Raw genomic sequence first — 18,392 nt, forward strand, 5'->3', positions numbered from 1 at the left:
TGCTTCTCTCTGGCTGATTCACCTGCATCTGGGACACCAAACTCCCCCTGGCCTGGATTTGTCTGATCAGGATCTTCTCTGTCCTGATCCTGCGATGCGGACCAGGACTTCCCCTCGCTCCCCGTCACTCTGCCCACCAGAGGATCCGTCCTCTGGGCTCCCGTAACGTCATTCAGTCTTCGTTCCTGAGCCATCCCGACAGCTGTCAGAAGTCCAAACACGGTTTGGTTTTCAGTGAAATCCATAAGCTGCATCCTGTCTCTGGTATTTTGGATTTTTCTCAGAGGGTTTCTCATCCAACGTGGCTCCGGGTCCCAAACATGACGTCATGTTTCCACCACAACAACGAGGTGAACTGTGGCGTCACCGTGTGACCTGAAGGTAAAGGAGCAGCGAACATGGAGGTGAACATGGCCGCAGAGCGTCCACCATATCCATACGATGCTCCTGTGTGTAAAGCCCCTGTTGGCGACGCTCCTAAAACGGAACAAAACTCAACAAAACACCAACGTTCAGAACTTGTTCTGGATCAAGAGTTCATTCTGTGAAAACCTGCTAAGATAAAGATGGCTGCCTAGAGCAGACTGGCTCTACAAGCAGGCCACATAATCTGTGTTTGCATGACCTTCAACCTTTTGGACGATGTCATGTCAGTGTGTCTGTTTGTGTTGAGTGGGTGTGTGAGAGAGTTTGTCGCCTGGAGGTGCAGAAATGTTAGAGAAGAGAGAAGGTCTGCAACACACAGAACCCAAAGACAGCAAAGGTCAGAAGGACGAGAAGGTCACAGCAGAACCAGGCAGACAGACTCACGGTTCTGTTGCTGTAACATCCGGGCCCTGCTGGGGCCCTGCTGGGGCCCTGCTGGGGCCCCCTGCTGGGGCCCTGCTGGGGCCTCCTTCCTCTATCTGACATTTCACCACCGACTCAAACAAATGAAACACGTTCAGCAGGCGCCGTTATCAGGAGGCGTGAGCCTTCGTTTGGGTTTATTGCAAATATCTGTGGAGTCACATCATCGTACATTACACAGCAACAAAAGCCACAGCGGGTTTACAAACCGGGTCAAGCACGGGCCAACTGCTCCTCCTCCGATCCGTCCACGTTTAATTTAAACACCTGACCAGAGAAAATAAGTACATCTCAACAAACCCGGGACCCAGTCAGAACTATTTTCAAACGGGTCTTCACTCCTCCACTGTATAACCTGACACAGTTTGGTCCATTTGACGTACAACAGAACCGAGTCAAAGTCAAACACATTTCTGAGTCATGTCAGAGTCCGGCCTTTAACCGGCGGCCCGGTTCTGGGGTTCTGGCCCGGTCCGTCTCTCAGCAGAGAGCAGCTCCAGCCCCATCATTACATAACATAGAGGATCCATTGTTGGCTGAGTGAATGAGTGACCCAGATTACAGCCATGTAAATTTGGACAGTGCAGCCAGAGAAGTTTCTCGACGGTTGCCGGGATACTTCAGTTTGCTATGTGGGACTTTGGACCAGCAGCACCGCAGGTTTAGAACCAACACCAAAAGAGACGGTAGAATCAGCTGAACGTTCTGGGCTGCAGACGAGGGGAGAAGCAGCTCTGGGGTGAAAACTGAATGGGTTGTTGAGTGAGGATCTTTTCCAGACCGCAGCCTCCCAGAGACCCAGATTAGAACCGGGCCAGAACTGGATCCACCACCGCTGGTTACTGGAGTTCATCCTGCTGGACTTGACACTTTTAGCCACGGTGGTTAAAATTAACCAGCGATATCCAACTGCATTTAACTAACTATAACGGCATGAGATCAGTGGTGTGTTTGGGGAACGGTTACAAGTTCTGATGCTTCACATCTGGACTTCAACGCAGAAATGATGGTAAACGTGATTTTAAGTCCAGTTGGTCCAGTTAGGAGACGGTAAACTGGGAATCCTGTGTTGATCATTTCAATCCATCAGAGAATTTATTGAGTTTCGTTCGAATAATGTCAGGATTATTGGTTAATATCGGACTCTGGTGTTACTGTGACTGACATGAAGACTGTCCAAAACTTAGATGTGTCATCCAAGCTCAGGATATTTTCAAGTTATCCTGCAATGTTGCATTTTTTACCCCCATGTTGGAATTTAAACTCCCAACTTTATGTTTCCGTCAGAAACCAACCTCTACATCCAACATGGCCGCTTCACAGAGATAAACAGTTTTAACTGAAGTATTCAACTGGTTTTCTTTTTACTTCAATCTAATAAAATAATTAACGCATCCCTGACTTTCCAACCTGCAGCTGGAAGACGATTAATTTCTAGATCCAAGGTTTTGATCTGCGAGGCAAACCGAAGCTTTAGAGAAGTGGGTCAGTAGGTCGGGTTGTCGCAGAACTGGTCTGAGCGATCGATAAGTGGAAGGTGTTACTGGAAAGGTGTGGATAAAGTGACAACACCGATCTGGAGGCGGTGCAGTTGGACCCGGACTGGACGGATTGAAACAAGGAGTAATAATTTAAAAGCACCAAACACACAAACTCAGCAGCCCATCTGGAAGACGGTTCCTCTTCCAGCCGGTCTGCAGGTCCTGAACGTCACAAAACACCGCAAAGCAACACTTCTGCTGCAGCCTGCGTTCAATCCAACCGGCCGCAATGTCAAAGCTACATCTCGTAATATACAAAAGCTTCTTCAGAGTAAAGCGTTCAGTCGTAACAGTGTGTTGCAAACAAAGCAAATAAAAACATTTCTGGAAATCATAAAGTGTCAGACGTCAGGACAGGAAACGTTAACACCGTTATGTCCAACAAGCTAGCTTACTTACATGAGCTTTAGCTTCAGTTAAACCTCCACACCTCGATTCTCCTGATTAATCCGTTCATAACCGAATAAACAGGACCAGAAAAAAATATTCTCGATTCAAATCAATACCTGAGAAACAATAAGATGGAGCCTCTGCTGTTAATGTTGCAGCAGAAATGGGAGCTTTTTGCAAAAAGCAAAACATGTTGCATGATACCAACTGGAAAACACAATGACAACATAAATAATTAGCCTTCCTGTATGGCGGCCATATTTAAATACATGGAATCAGGTGTGCAGATCATAAAATGAAAGTTTAGGAGTTTATTCAGATGTTTTAGTTTAACTTTACACCAGATCTTCATCTTCTGAAGCTGGAGGCATTTATACTTTATGTCAAACAGGTTCTCATCTTTGTGTTTGTTCTGAAAAACTGATCAGGGTTTGTAAACCTACAGCAACAGATTCAGAGTTAAACCACTGGAGGCCATGTTTAGAGACTGGCAGCCATTACAGGAGGATGTTGTCCAGTTTAGTCTTCAGGCGTTTCTGTTTGCTTTCTGCAAAATCAATCCTGTCTGTCATTAGAGGCTCCACCGTTTTCACCCTCTGATGATTGGACTGTTCTGACCTCAACACAAACTTCATGTGTTACAACATTAAAACGAGAATTTTTAACGTTATTTTCACTGATCAGACTAGCCAGACTTATATCCCAGATAACATCAACAATACTGTGCAAAAGGTTTATCAATAAAACAAAACTTTAAAAATACTGCAAAAGGTTTTTACCATCGGTCTAAAACAGGAGCGGATAGAAAAGGGCAGCAGGTTGGTTCTCTTCAAGGCACTTGGCAGGCAGAGAGTTTCCTGACTGAAGCGTCTGTTTCTGCTCTGCAATGAGGAAATAAACATGTAAACTGAGTAAAGCTTTTGCACAGTGTTGCAGATCCATTTGGTTTCCGTTTATCGGGTTGTTAAAGCAGAACCAACAGAGTTGATGTGGAAATGAAGTGATTTGTTCAGCTGTTGGGTTAAAGCTCCGGTCTGATCAGGAGACAAAGGGACCTGCTCAGTTCCTGATCCACAGATATCCACAGAGATCCACGGCAGACGCAGAGTGACAGTCTGTTGGTGTTCCTGTCCGCAGGCCTTCACTCCAGGCCGAAGCCTTCGGCGTTGGAGATGGCGATGGTGAGTTTGTGTTTGAGCTCCTTCCGCGTTCGATACGGAGGCAAACAGATCTGGTTGAAGCAGGTGTGAGAGACGGGCAGCCTGAGGACACAGAGGACGTTCAACGTTAGCAAACAGCCTGACATCAGCGGTCAGAGAGCCGCTAAACTTCAACTGAAGCAGGAACACCGTTTGTCCAGGAGCTTTTGCTTTTTTACACAGTCCATAGAAACCAGATTAAACCATGACTGAGGAAGAGGAGGGTACGGCTCCAAGCATTAGCAGGACAGGACAGACCCCGTCCCCCAGGACAGACCCCGTCCACCGGGACAGACCCCGTCCCCCGGGACAGACCCCGTCCCCCAGGACAGACCCCGTCCCCGGGACAGACCCCGTCCCCAGGACAGACCACCAGGACAGACCCCGTCCCCAGGACAGACCCCGTCCACCGGGACAGACCCCGTCCCCCAGGACAGACCCCGTCCCCAGGACAGACCACCAGGACAGACCCCGTCCCCCGGGACAGACCCCGTCCCCAGGACAGACCACCAGGACAGACCCCGTCCCCAGGACAGACCCCGTCCACCGGGACAGACCCCGTCCCCAGGACAGACCACCAGGACAGACCCCGTCCCCAGGACAGACCCCGTCCACCGGGACAGACCCCGTCCCCCAGGACAGACCCCGTCCCCAGGACAGACCACCAGGACAGACCCCGTCCCCCGGGACAGACCCCGTCCCCAGGACAGACCACCAGGACAGACCCCGTCCACCGGGACAGACCCCGTCCCCCAGGACAGACCCCGTCCCCCAGGACAGACCCCGTCCACCGGGACAGACCCCGTCCCCAGGACAGACCCCGACCCCTGGGACAGACCCCGTCCCCAGGACAGACCCCGTCCCCAGGACAGACCCCCAGGACAGACCCCCAGGACAGACCCCGACCCCAGGACAGACCCCGTCCCCCGGGACAGACCCCGACCCCCGGGACAGACCCCGTCCCCCGGGACAGACCCTGTCCCCAGGACAGACCCCGTCCCCAGGACAGACCACCAGGACAGACCCTGTGCCCCAGGACAGACCCCGTCCCCCAGGACAGACCCCGTCCCCAGGACAGACCACCAGGACAGACCCCGTCCCCAGGACAGACCACCAGGACAGACCCGAGGCGTGTTGGGGTCTCTGCTCCCCTCCTCACCTGGGAACGCCTCAGTGTCAGTAAGCAGAGGGACGTCTGGTTTCCTCTGAACCCGGCCCTACACAAGCAGAACCTTAACCCGAGCTACTTTGACTCAGAGGTATTTACGGGTCAGAGGATCCAGAGGAACCTTAAGGAGCAGATTAGGAGCTTAAGAGGAAAAACAGGAAAATCCAGCAAGACGTGAAGGAGGCATTTTAATTAAGCTCGGCGGATTCATGGCAGCATTTTCTGGCTAATGGTCTCACTCTGATTTTCTATAGCTCTGACACAAAGACCCGCAGTCTGTAAACACGTCCCACACACACACACACGCACACACACACACACACGCACACGCACGCACGCACGCACGCACACACACACACACACACACACGCACACGCACGCACGCACACACGCACACACACACACACTGGTTTAAGAGCTGTGGGAGCTGGTGAGAGCTAAGCTGGTAAATGTGTTGGGTTCATGAGAGCATGGATGGTTTTCACATTTGCCAGAGAAACGGAGCGTTCAGGTGGAAGAAGCAACTGCTGCTGCTCACCTGGGAAGGTTGTAACCAGGACTTTAACGCTTTAATTTCCATTAATTGTCAAGATAAATTTTATCACACTGAAAATTTTAATTGTATTTTATTAAATTCCACATTATTCACACATTACTGTTATGCCTGTAAGTCTGACAGAACCAGCATCAAAACTAAACCATCACAAACCAAACGGGAAAATTTTCATAACCAGCAAATTAAATATACTGATAAATAGAAGAATTTCTGCTTCAGGAGCTGATGGTTGAAGAACCTGAAGAACAAATAAGATTAAAATACTAACTATGTTTGTTATTGAGCTCATATGCTGTCAATTCAGTAATTTAGCAGCAAAAATGTTTTTGCATTGAAAATGTTTTTTTTTTTATAGTTTCATATTAAAACCTGATCAATAAATTACAGGTCCTGCATTCAGCTCGACTAAACATTTCAATGTTTGACTATAACGCACCAGGAGAAAACCAAACGCCTTATGCAAACATGGTGGTGGAGGGATGGTGATGTGGGCTCAGGTTGGGGCTGCAGGACCTGAAAATGATCCACCTGATCAGGCAGAAGCAACTTGTTGACGTGTTTGTGGTTAAAAACATTCAGACGTCAACAAGCTGAAGAGTTTCTGAAGATGAGGAAAGATAAAGAGAAAGACAGGAAGAGTCTGAACTCTCCTCATCATAAGCAGCAGCATCGTAAGCAGCAGCAGCATCGTAAGCAGCAACAGCCGCATCGTAAGCAGCAGCATCGTAAGCAGCAGCAGCATCGTAAGCAGCAGCAGCATCGTAAGCAGCAGCATCGTAAGCAGCAGCAGCATCGTAAGCAGCAGCAGCATCGTAAGCAGCAGCATCAGCATCATAAGCAGCAGCAGCATCGTAAGCAGCAGCAGCATCGTAAGCAGCAGCATCGTAAGCAGCAACAGCAGCATCGTAAGCAGCAACAGCAGCATCGTAAGCAGCAGCAGCATCGTAAGCAGCAGCAGCAGCATCGTAAGCAGCAGCAGCATCGTAAGCAGCAGCATCGTAAGCAGCAGCATCAGCATCATAAGCAGCAGCAGCATCGTAAGCAGCAGCAGCATCGTAAGCAGCAGCATCGTAAGCAGCAACAGCAGCATCGTAAGCAGCAGCAGCATCGTAAGCAGCAGCAGCATCGTAAGCAGCAGCATCAGCATCATAAGCAGCAGCAGCAGCATCGTAAGCAGCAGCATCGTAAGCAGCAGCAGCAGCATCGTAAGCAGCAGCAGCATCGTAAGCAGCAGCAGCAGCATCGTAAGCAGCAGCAACATCGTAAGCAGCAGCAACATCGTAAGCAGCAGCAGCAGCATCGTAAGCAGCAGCATCAGCATCGTAAGCAGCAACAGCAGCATCGTAAGCAGCAGCAGCATCGTAAGCAGCAGCAGCATCAGCATCGTAAGCAGCAACAGCAGCATCGTAAGCAGCAGCAGCATCGTAAGCAGCAGCAGCAGCATCGTAAGCAGCAGCATCAGCATCGTAAGCAGCAACAGCAGCATCGTAAGCAGCAGCAGCATCGTAAGCAGCAGCAGCATCAGCATCGTAAGCAGCAACAGCAGCATCGTAAGCAGCAGCAGCATCGTAAGCAGCAGCAGCATCATAAGCAGCAGCAGCATCATAAGCAGCAGCAGCATCGTAAGCAGCAGCAGCATCAGCATCGTAAGCAGCAGCAGCAGCATCGTAAGCAGCAGCAGCATCGTAAGCAGCAGCAGCATCGTAAGCAGCAACAGCAGCATCGTAAGCAGCAGCAGCAGCATCGTAAGCAGCAGCAGCAGCATCATAAGCAGCATCAGCATCGTAAGCAGCAACAGCAGCATCGTAAGCAGCAGCAGCATCGTAAGCAGCAGCAGCAGCATCATAAGCAGCAGCAGCATCGTAAGCAGCAGCAGCATCAGCATCGTAAGCAGCAGCAGCAGCATCGTAAGCAGCAGCAGCATCGTAAGCAGCAGCAGCAGCATCATAAGCAGCAACAGCATCGTAAGCAGCAGCAGCAGCATCGTAAGCAGCAGCATCATCGTAAGCAGCAGCATCAGCATCGTAAGCAGCAGCAGCATCGTAAGCAGCAGCATCAGCATCATAAGCAGCAACAGCAGCATCATAAGCATCAGCATCGTAAGCAGCAGCAGCAGCACCGTAAGCAGCAGCATCGTAAGCAGCAGCAGCAGCATCGTAAGCAGCAGCAGCAGCATCGTAAGCAGCAGCAGCAGCATCGTAAGCAGCAGCAGCATCGTAAGCAGCAGCATCAGCATCGTAAGCAGCAGCATCAGCATCGTAAGCAGCAGCAGCAGCATCATAAGCAGCAGCATCGTAAGCAGCAGCATCATAAGCAGCAGCATCGTAAGCAGCAGCAGCATCGTAAGCAGCAGCAGCATCGTAAGCAGCAGCAGCATCGTAAGCAGCAGCAGCATCGTAAGCAGCAACAGCAGCATCGTAAGCAGCAACAGCAGCATCGTAAGCAGCAGCAGCAGCATCGTAAGCAGCAGCAGCATCATAAGCAGCAGCATCGTAAGCAGCAGCAGCAGCACCGTAAGCAGCAGCATCGTAAGCAGCAGCAGCATCGTAAGCAGCAGCATCATGCAGGTGAGCGAGTTCACAGCCGCCCACTCTGGCCTTGAACTCAGTGAACGTAGTTTTCTTCAGATATGACACAATGGCCTCCATTCGGGGGTCAAGTTATCTGGGCCTCTTGAAGGCCCGGCCCATATGGGTGTGTATGTGTGTGTGTGTGTGTGTGTGTGTGTGTGTGTATGTGAGAGAGGATTCCTCCAGCAGCGCTATCTGTATATGTGCAGCTATAGGAACATGATCCTGTTGTTTGACCATATAGAGGCCCGGCTGCTCATGTGTGTTCAGTGTGTGTGTGAAAGGAGAGCTGTTTGTCAGAGCAGCATGGTTTCTCCCATACACACACACACCTACACACACACAGGGTGTTTCAGAGACCAACACACAGCTGAGATTAGAGCTGCTGGGCCCCCGACCATTCACTGAGCTTCAATGCTGTGGAAAGTTTGGCCATGGGAAAACATCCAGCCCGGCCGTCCAGATGACACCTCATAGTAAACAAGCAGCTACGCTACGAGGCTAAAACACAGACATGGAGAGAAGCTAACAGGTCACAATCCCGATAAATTAAAGATGAGCTGAAGACGTTTGAGGTTATTTTGTGTCTGAAGGTGAGTGGGTTCCATTTTTATTATCTCGTGTCAAAAGGTTTACATGGAGGAGAATGAAGGCTTCTCTGGTTTTTTACATTTTATTCCATGGATTGATGAAGGGACAGGTGGACATACTGATGGACAGATGGACGTCCCATGAACCCACCAGTCTGCCGGAACGTCGATCTTGCAGATCTTGAAGTTGAGGTCGGCCATTCCTCCGACGGGAATGCGGTCGCTGCCGGTGGCGAAGTGCAGCAGCTTCTTCTGCAGCTCCAGAGGAAACGCCAGAACCACGTCCCAGAAGAACCTGGAGGGGAACCAGCACACCCTGCTTACTGGGAGCACTGGGAGCCAGGTTCTGGTGCTCAAAGTGCTGACTAAGCTCAGAGTCAGAGAGGCTGCTCAGCGTTCTGACCCGTTTTGGCTCGTTTTCCTGTCTGGAAACGAAGCAGGTCAGAACCGGCAGATTCTGGACCGCCCCACGTCTCACAGCGAGCCGAACAACCGAAACCAACAAATCAAAGGCCAGAGTCTGGTCGGTTCTGGTCCGGTCCAGGTTGTGCGGGAGGCGTTTACCTCACAGTGGCGTCCATCTTGCTGTAGCCTTCGTACTGAGCAGCTTTCTGCAGAGCGCTCATGTCCAGCTCCGGGCTGCCGCACACCAGCATCTCCACCTCCTCCGGCCGCAGCAGCTGCAGCAACAAGCATGAACACATGAAGACATGAAAACATGAAGACATGAAAACATGAAGACATGAAGACATGAAAATATGAAAACATGAAGACATGAAAACATGAAGACATGAAAACATGAAAATAAGACATGAAGACATGAAGACATGAAAACATGAAAATAAGACATGAAAACATGAAGACATGAAAACATGAAAATAAGACATGAAAACAAGAAGACATGAAAACATGAAGACATGAAAATAAGACATGAAAACAAGAAGACATGAAAACATGAAGACATGAAGACATGAAAAAATGAAAATAAGACATGAAAACATGAAGACATGAAGACATGAAAATAAGACATGAAAACATGAAGACATGAAGACATGAAAATAAGACATGAAAACATGAAGGCATGAAGACATGAAAACATGAAAATAAGACATGAAAACATGAAGGCATGAAAACATGAAAATAAGACATGAAAACATGAAGGCATGAAGACATGAAAACATGAAAATAAGACATGAAAACATGAAGGCATGAAAACATGAAGACATGAAAATAAGACATGAAAACATGAAGTCATGAAGACATGAAAACATGAAAATAAGACATGAAAACATGAAGGCATGAAGGCATGAAGACATGAAGACAGGAAAATAAGACATGAAAACATGAAGACATGAAGACATGAAAATAAGACATGAAAACATGAAGGCATGAAGACATGAAAACATGAAAATAAGACATGAAAACATGAAGGCATGAAGACATGAAGACATGAAAATAAGACATGAAAACATGAAGGCATGAAGACATGAAAACATGAAAATAAGACATGAAAACATGAAGGCATGAAGGCATGAAGACATGAAGACAGGAAAATAAGACATGAAAACATGAAGACATGAAGACATGAAAATAAGACATGAAAACATGAAGGCATGAAGACATGAAAACATGAAAATAAGACATGAAAACATGAAGGCATGAAGACATGAAGACATGAAAATAAGACATGAAAACATGAAGGCATGAAGACATGAAAACATGAAAATAAGACATGAAAACATGAAGGCATGAAGACATGAAAACATGAAAATAAGACATGAAAACATGAAGACATGAAGACATGAAGACATGAAAATAAGACATGAAAACATGAAGGCATGAAAACATGAAGACATGAAAACATGAAGACATGAAGGCATGAAGACATGAAAATAAGACATGAAAACATGAAGGCATGAAGACATGAAGACATGAAAACATGAAAATAAGACATGAAAACATGAAGGCATGAAAACATGAAGACATGAAAATATGAAAACATGAAGACATGAAGGCATGAAAATAAAAAGACAAAAATAAAAAGACATGAAAACATGAAGACATGAAAACATGAAGACATGAAGGCATGAAAACATGAAAATAAGACATGAAAACATGAAGACATGAAGGCATGAAGACATGAAAATATGAAAACATGAAGACATGAAGGCATGAAGACATGAAAATAAAAAGACATAAAAATAAAAAGACATGAAGACATGAAAACATGAAGACATGAAGGCATGAAGACATGAAAACATGAAGACATGAAAACATGAAGACATGAAGGCATAAAAACATGAAGACATGAAAACATGAAGACATGAAAACATGAAGACATGAAGGCATGAAGACATGAAAACATGAAGACATGAATACATGAAGGCATGAAGACATGAAAATAAAAAGACATAAAAATAAAAAGACATGAAGACATGAAAATAAAAGACATGAAAACATGAAGACATGAAGACATGAAAACATGAAGACATGAAAACATGAAGACATGAAGGCATGAAAACATGAAGACATGAAAACATGAAGACATGAAAACATGAAGACATGAAGACATGAAAACATGAAAACATGAAGACATGAAAACATGAAGACATGAAAACATGAAGACATGAAGGCATGAAAACATGAAGACATGAAGACATGAATACATGAAGGCATGAAGACATGAAGACATGAAAATAAAAAGACATAAAAATAAAAAGACATGAAGACATGAAAATAAAAGACATGAAAACATGAAGACATGAAGACATGAATACATGAAGGCATGAAAACATGAAGACATGAAAACATGAAGACATGAAGGCATGAAAACATGAAGACATGAAAACATGAAGACATGAAAACATGAAGACATGAAGACATGAAAACATGAAAACATGAAGACATGAAAACATGAAGACATGAAAACATGAAAACATGAAGACATGAAAACATGAAGACATGAAGGCATGAAAACATGAAGACATGAAAACATGAAGACATGAAAACATGAAGACATGAAGGCATGAAAACATGAAGGCATGAAGGCATGAAGACATGAAAACATGAAGACATGAAGACATGAAAACATGAAGACATGAAGACATGAAAATAAAAAGACATAAAAATAAAAAGACATGAAGACATGAAAACATGAAGACATGAAGGCATGAAGACATGAAGGCATGAAAACATGAAGACATGAAAACATGAAGACATGAAGACATGAAAACATGAAGACATGAAGGGATGAAGACATGAAAATAAAAAGACATGAAAATAAAAGACATGAAAACATGAAGACATGAAGACATGAAGACACGAAGACATGAAAATAAAAGGACATGAAAACATGAAAACATGAAGACATGAAAATAAAAAGACATGAAAACATGAAGACATGAAGACATGAAAACATGAAGACATGAAAACATGAAGACATGAAAACATGAAAACATGAAGACATGAAAATAAAAAGACATGAAAACATGAAAACATGAAGACATGAAGACATGAAAACATGAAGACATGAAGACATGAAAACATGAATATATGAAGACATGAAAATAAAAAGAAAAAAATAAAAAGACATGAAGACATGAAAACATGAAGACATGAAAACATGAAAATAAAAAGACATGAAAACATGAAGACATGAAAATAAAAAGACATGAAAACATGAAGACATGAAAACATGAAGACATGAAAACATGAAGACATGAAAATAAAAGGACATGAAAACATGAAGACATGAAGACATGAAAACATGAAGACATGAAAACATGAAGACATGAAAATAAAAGGACATGAAGACATGAATATAAAAAGACATGAAAACATGAAGACATGAAGACATGAAAACATGAAGACATGAAAACATGAAAATAAAAAGACATGAGAACATGAAAATATGAAAACATGAAAATAAAAAGACATGAAAACATGAAGACATGAAAATAAAAAGACATGAAAACATGAAGACATGAAAACATGAAGACATGAAAATAAAAGGACATGAAAACATGAAGACATGAAGACATGAAAACATGAAAACATGAAGACATGAAAACATGAAAATAAAAAGACATGAGAACATGAAAATATGAAAACATGAAAATAAAAAGACATGAAAACATGAAAACATGAAAATAAAAAGACATGAAAACATGAAAACATGAAGACATGAAAATAAAAAGACATGAAAACATGAAAACATGAAAATAAGACATGAAAACATGAAGACATGAAGACATGAAAACATGAAAATAAAAAGACATGAAAACATGAAAACAAAAAGACATGAAAACATGAAGACATGAAGGCATGAAAACATGAAGACATGAAAACATGAAGACATGAAAACATGAAGACATGAAAACATGAAAACATGAAGACATGAAAACATGAAGACATGAAGGCATGAAAACATGAAGACATGAAGACATGAAAACATGAAGACATGAAGGCATGAAAACATGAAGACATGAAAACATGAAGACATGAAAACATGAAAATAAAAAGACATGAAAACATGAAAACATGAAAATAAAAAGACATGAAGGCATGAAGGCATGAAAACATGAAGACATGAAGGCATGAAGACATGAAAACATAAAGACATGAAAACATGAAGACATGAAGGCATGAAGACATGAAGGCATGAAGACATGAAGACATGAAAACATGAAGACATGAAGGCATGAAAACATGAAAACATGAAAATAAAAAGACATGAAGGCATGAAGGCATGAAAACATGAAGACATGAAGACATGAAAACATGAAGACATGAAAACATGAAGACATGAAGACATGAAAATAAAAAGACATGAAAACATGAAGACATGAAGACATGAAGGCATGAAGACATGAAGACATGAAGGCATGAAGACATGAAGATATGAAAACATGAAGACATGAAGGCATGAAGACATGAAGACATGAAGACATGAAGGCATGAAGACATGAAAACATGAAGACATGAAGACATGAAAACATGAAGACATGAAGACATGAAAATAAAAAGACATGAAAACATGAAGACATGAAGGCATGAAAACATGAAGACATGAAGGCATGAAGACATGAAGACATGAAGACATGAAGGCATGAAGACATGAAGGCATGAAGACATGAAGACATGAAAACATGAAAACATGAAGACATGAAATCCTCTCCTGGAGACAAAAACAGTGACGATGTTTAAACTTCCTGTAGAGGCGAAGCTGCAGGTTTTAGGCTGAAACGAAGGATTAATTTATTGATCTGAAATTTAATCCATCAAATCTGATTTAAAACATCTCACATTTTTAACCTTTTTATTCAATATTACAAATACACTAAAAGATACAAATAAACAAATTAATTCCTTTTACCATTATGAGTGTGTTGTTATTTCAACAAATGGCCTTTTTTGATTAACCGACCAGAAGTTGTAAGAATTGCTTCATCGACAGGATTTGAACTTGCGGCTCCTCAGTGACAACAAGCTGAAACTTTCGCCGCGGTGCTAAAATTTCCAGAAACACCAAACTCAGCTCAGCTGTAGCAACGGCAGCAAGGAGGAGGAACAGGAAGGACGCATCATCACAGAGTCGCTCAACAGGAAGGGAGTGAAAACAACCGAGTCGTCAAACTGAAACTTGCCGTCATAAAGGCAGAATGACGAGAGAAAATAGGTCAGATGTGGATCAGAACCACCAGATTACAGAGAATGAGGAAGAGGAAGATGGTGGTGATGATGAGTTAATGAGTAAGGCTGAAAACTCCGACACGCCCACCGACCTGCCTCATCACATCCTGCAGCCGCAGGACGTGACCACCTGCATGGAGGAGAGAAACTGAGCCGGAAGCGGCAGAATCTGGGTCAGATTACGGCAGAACTTTGGATAAAACTAATTTTTATTATTTTACATCAGATATGAGATTCTATGGTTCTTGAGTTTCAGATTTCCGCCTTGACGTGTCTGTTCCTGAATAAGTTTGTCCTTGTCGCTGCAGCCAAGGTCATGGGAAGCAGGTCTGGTTCCTCAGCGCCCCCCTATGGCCGCCAGAGGAAGGGCATATTTTATAACTGCTGCTCTTGGATTCGGTTTATTTGGAAAACTGGAGTCAGATCCTGGTTTTCAGTTGGCTGATACCTGAGAGCTTTACGGCAGAATGACTCCTACATAAAGCTGAATAAAAATATTAAATATTACAGCCAAACATCACCAACTCCTTTCAGCTTCAGCTACTGCGCTAAATTATTTTTATGCCCCTAAAACAATCAGAGCAGCAGAAATATGACCCACTGGTGATGCTGGTGACCTTTAACCCTGAACTATAAACAGAGTCAGACAGCAAAATGAAATAATCATCAGTTCAGTTAATCAACAGAATAATTTATTCCTGTGTTGCTGCACAGGAAGTGATCGGCGCTGACAGGAAGAAGACAGTTCATCGGTTTAACGGTGAAACGATGAGAAGCAGATTAACGTCACCAGGATGTGACTGAGGTCATAAAATTAGACGTTTGATTCGCTTCCTGTTCATGTTGCTGTATTTAAGGTCTGAGACGATAATCAGAAAACATCTTTACATCAGATAAGGTAATTTAGAAAACCATCAGAAAGCTGCTAATTACAACTGTGATTCAGATCAACATCCCACAATCCTCTGCTGCGTCACCGTCACATGACCAACCCGCTTCCACGTCACTGCTGCTACTTACACTGAATAAAAAGACACAACACTGAGTGAAGTTAAACTCTTCTTGTTTTCAAGAATTACCTAAATCATTTCTAATTATTTCTATTTGCTAAATGTCAGAAAACGTGGCGAGAAAATTTTTAGAACATTTTTTGTAATTCAGGAAATGACGATTCAGCAGATTAGTTACAGAAAAGGATATTCAGGCCTCATTAGCATAAAGACTGTTGGAATTAATTTTAATAATAATTGTCTGATAATCAATATGTAACCTGAACAACCTTCAGTAGAATTAGAAAGTGACAGAAAAGATTTTTTGCAAACATCTGTTTCATTGGCCTTCAGTGTATGTATTCACACACACACACACACACACACACACACACACACACACACACACACACACCCTCTGAACTCACCATCAGGGCGTCGGAGGCACACACGCTGTGGAAGCCGTGGTAGAAGGCAGCAAACTGTTTGTAGATGGATTTGTTCAGCAGGAAGTCGATGTAGAGCTGGACGTACTCTGTGGAAAGAGAGCGGAGGGATTTCCATTATTCCATTACCAGGTTCCACCATCAACCCTGCAGCCGCCGCTTCTCTGGGCGACGCTGGCAGAAGCACCAACAAGAGCCGCTGGGTGGAAAATGAGTTCATGGTTCTGAACAATAGAGGCTTTGACAGCAGCAGCTCCGTGTTTCTGCCAGGGAGAAGGAAAGGAGAGCTGGACGTAAAACACGAAGATGTAACTCATATTTCTAACTCAGTTTAAACTTTATTACTATGTGTAAAATAAAAAATGTCTCAGCAATATTTAACACAGCGTCTGGTTTGAAGCTGCAGACCTGGAAGGTTTTAAAATCATCAAAACCTAAAGATTCATGTCAGAGCAGACTGACTGCATGTCAACAGAAGGTTCTTCTATCAGCCACATCACTGTGTCATATGGGGAAAGGTGAGGCTTTCCTTCCCTCTACGTCTCTAACATAAAGTGTCCTGATCGCTCAGGTGACCGGAGGAATGGAAGAGCTTATTATCTGGAGTAACAGAACCGGTCAGAACCAGGCCAGAAGCTGTAAAGTCTAAGAATCTGCCAGAACCTTTGTGCTCTGATTCACAGTTTGTGTCACTAGAGCTCATCTCCATCTCAGTGAATTACAGCTTCGCCACGCTGTAGTTTTAAATCACTTTATAGGGTGCTGGTTTGATAGGTCTCTAAATAATTACCACTTCCTGCTCCTCGTTGGATAAACCATTAACTTATGTGCTTTAAATGTCTCATTTTAAGGTCTTAGGTTTACATTTAGGCCACTACTGAAAGGCAAAATAACTTTGAAAGCACACGACTCCAAAAACATCTTATTAACACCAAACCACAGCGTCAGGGTTCGTCCGCTGCGCCAGAGTTTAGGGTCTGAAGTTTCTGGCTGCGGTCCAGTGACCCAGGGCTTCCCTTCCTTCCTGACAGAGGAACTGAAGTGACTCCTGAGTGTGTTTTCATCTTAATCCTCTGTAGGCGGTTTGCCACCCTTGTTGTCGCCATGGCGATAAGCTGCAGCAGCACGTTGTGCCTCTCTTCTTCACCCCTCATGTGCTTGTTGTTTTGGATGACTGACTCCGCCTCCTTTCCCCTCACTTCTTACTGCTTCACTCTCATTCACACACATGCATTCTGCATTTCCTTCCCTGTTTCTCAGGAATGAATATTTACAGAATACCACAAATAAAACTGAGGACAGAGACGCACAAAACTGCTTTTTCACCTGAAAACGAAAAGCGTCGAACATTTCAACATTCCTGAACGTCCCAAACACTGAAACAGTCACCAGACCTCATGAGATGCTAATGCTAACTTTGCTAGGTGGGGATAGTTAGTTTGCTTTCTTTAATTTCCATTAAGTTTTGAGGGTTTAGATTAAGATGTTAATAATAGTAGTTTATTTTAGCTCATGTGGTAAGCTGGTAAGCTACTTTAACTTCACCAACCAATGGCTGTTAAAGGATAAAACTCATATTTAGAAGTTTGAACACATATAAATTTCTGACCCATTACTTAGTGAAACGGTGAATAAATAGATCATAAACTCAAACAAAGTAGAAGATTCTGGAAGCTGCATCCAAAGACGAATCTAAAATTGTTGATTTAATACAATTAGAATCCATAAATAAATGTATTTTCAGTGGAATTAGTTTATTAAGGTTAAATACTCTGTTGGATCCAGAGGTGAACCGGTGGTCTGTGTCGTTCTCTGGTGTTGTTTACAGCTGAACTGTTCTGGTTCTGCTCGGACTCACCCTTCCTGTTCTGCTTGGTGACAGGGATTTTGTCTCCTGCGGGTTTCAGGTTGTAGGATTTGACTACGCCCATCTCCTCTTGGAACACCTGCAACAATAAAAACAGCTCAGTTTGACCAAATAACTGAATCCATATCGATTTAATCGATTTCATTTATGATGGCATTCCATTTATGAACATATACCAATTTTCATTATGTTTACTTAGGATCTGAAAAGCTCTGAGGCACATCGGACCATCTCCTGAGTTTTTACTCTTCATTTTCCGTCTCTTGGTTTGGTGTTCAGATAAGTAACAGAAATAAACTTTGGCTGAAGTTTTATTCTGATCTGAGTTCAGCTCTGTTAAAACTTGGATTACAAAAGGTTTCAGATTTGAAACGTTTCCACATTTATGTCACTGAACTGGAAAATGAATGAGCTTTATTTGCGTTCTGTGGATCAGGATTGTGTTTTTGCTGTGGGATCTGGATTTAAAAGGTTAGCTCAGGTTATTAAGTGTAAGAAGAAGTGAAATGAGTTTAAACGCTGACAAATGGAGGAGG

At 43.6% G+C, this 18,392-nt stretch overlaps 1 protein-coding gene across 1 annotated transcript in view; it reads right to left on the reverse strand.

The window, feature by feature from the left end:
* Positions 1 to 955: 955 nt before the first annotated feature.
* hectd2 (HECT domain containing 2) overlaps positions 956 to 18,392 on the reverse strand; it is a 45,542-nt gene continuing 28,105 nt past the window's right edge. Inside the window, exons 18-22 of the mRNA XM_014984161.2 lie at positions 17,848 to 17,935; positions 15,972 to 16,078; positions 9,428 to 9,543; positions 9,015 to 9,158; positions 956 to 4,042 (exon numbers count right to left, since the gene is read on the reverse strand). Coding sequence (XP_014839647.2) covers positions 3,922 to 4,042; positions 9,015 to 9,158; positions 9,428 to 9,543; positions 15,972 to 16,078; positions 17,848 to 17,935 — 576 coding nt within the window. The 3' untranslated portion in view covers positions 956 to 3,921. The remainder of the gene's footprint in view (positions 4,043 to 9,014; positions 9,159 to 9,427; positions 9,544 to 15,971; positions 16,079 to 17,847; positions 17,936 to 18,392) is intronic.

Source organism: Poecilia mexicana, unplaced genomic scaffold, assembly GCF_051168715.1.
Source record: "Poecilia mexicana isolate PSO_F unplaced genomic scaffold, ASM5116871v1 scaffold_15, whole genome shotgun sequence".
Taxonomy (NCBI): domain Eukaryota; kingdom Metazoa; phylum Chordata; class Actinopteri; order Cyprinodontiformes; family Poeciliidae; genus Poecilia; species Poecilia mexicana.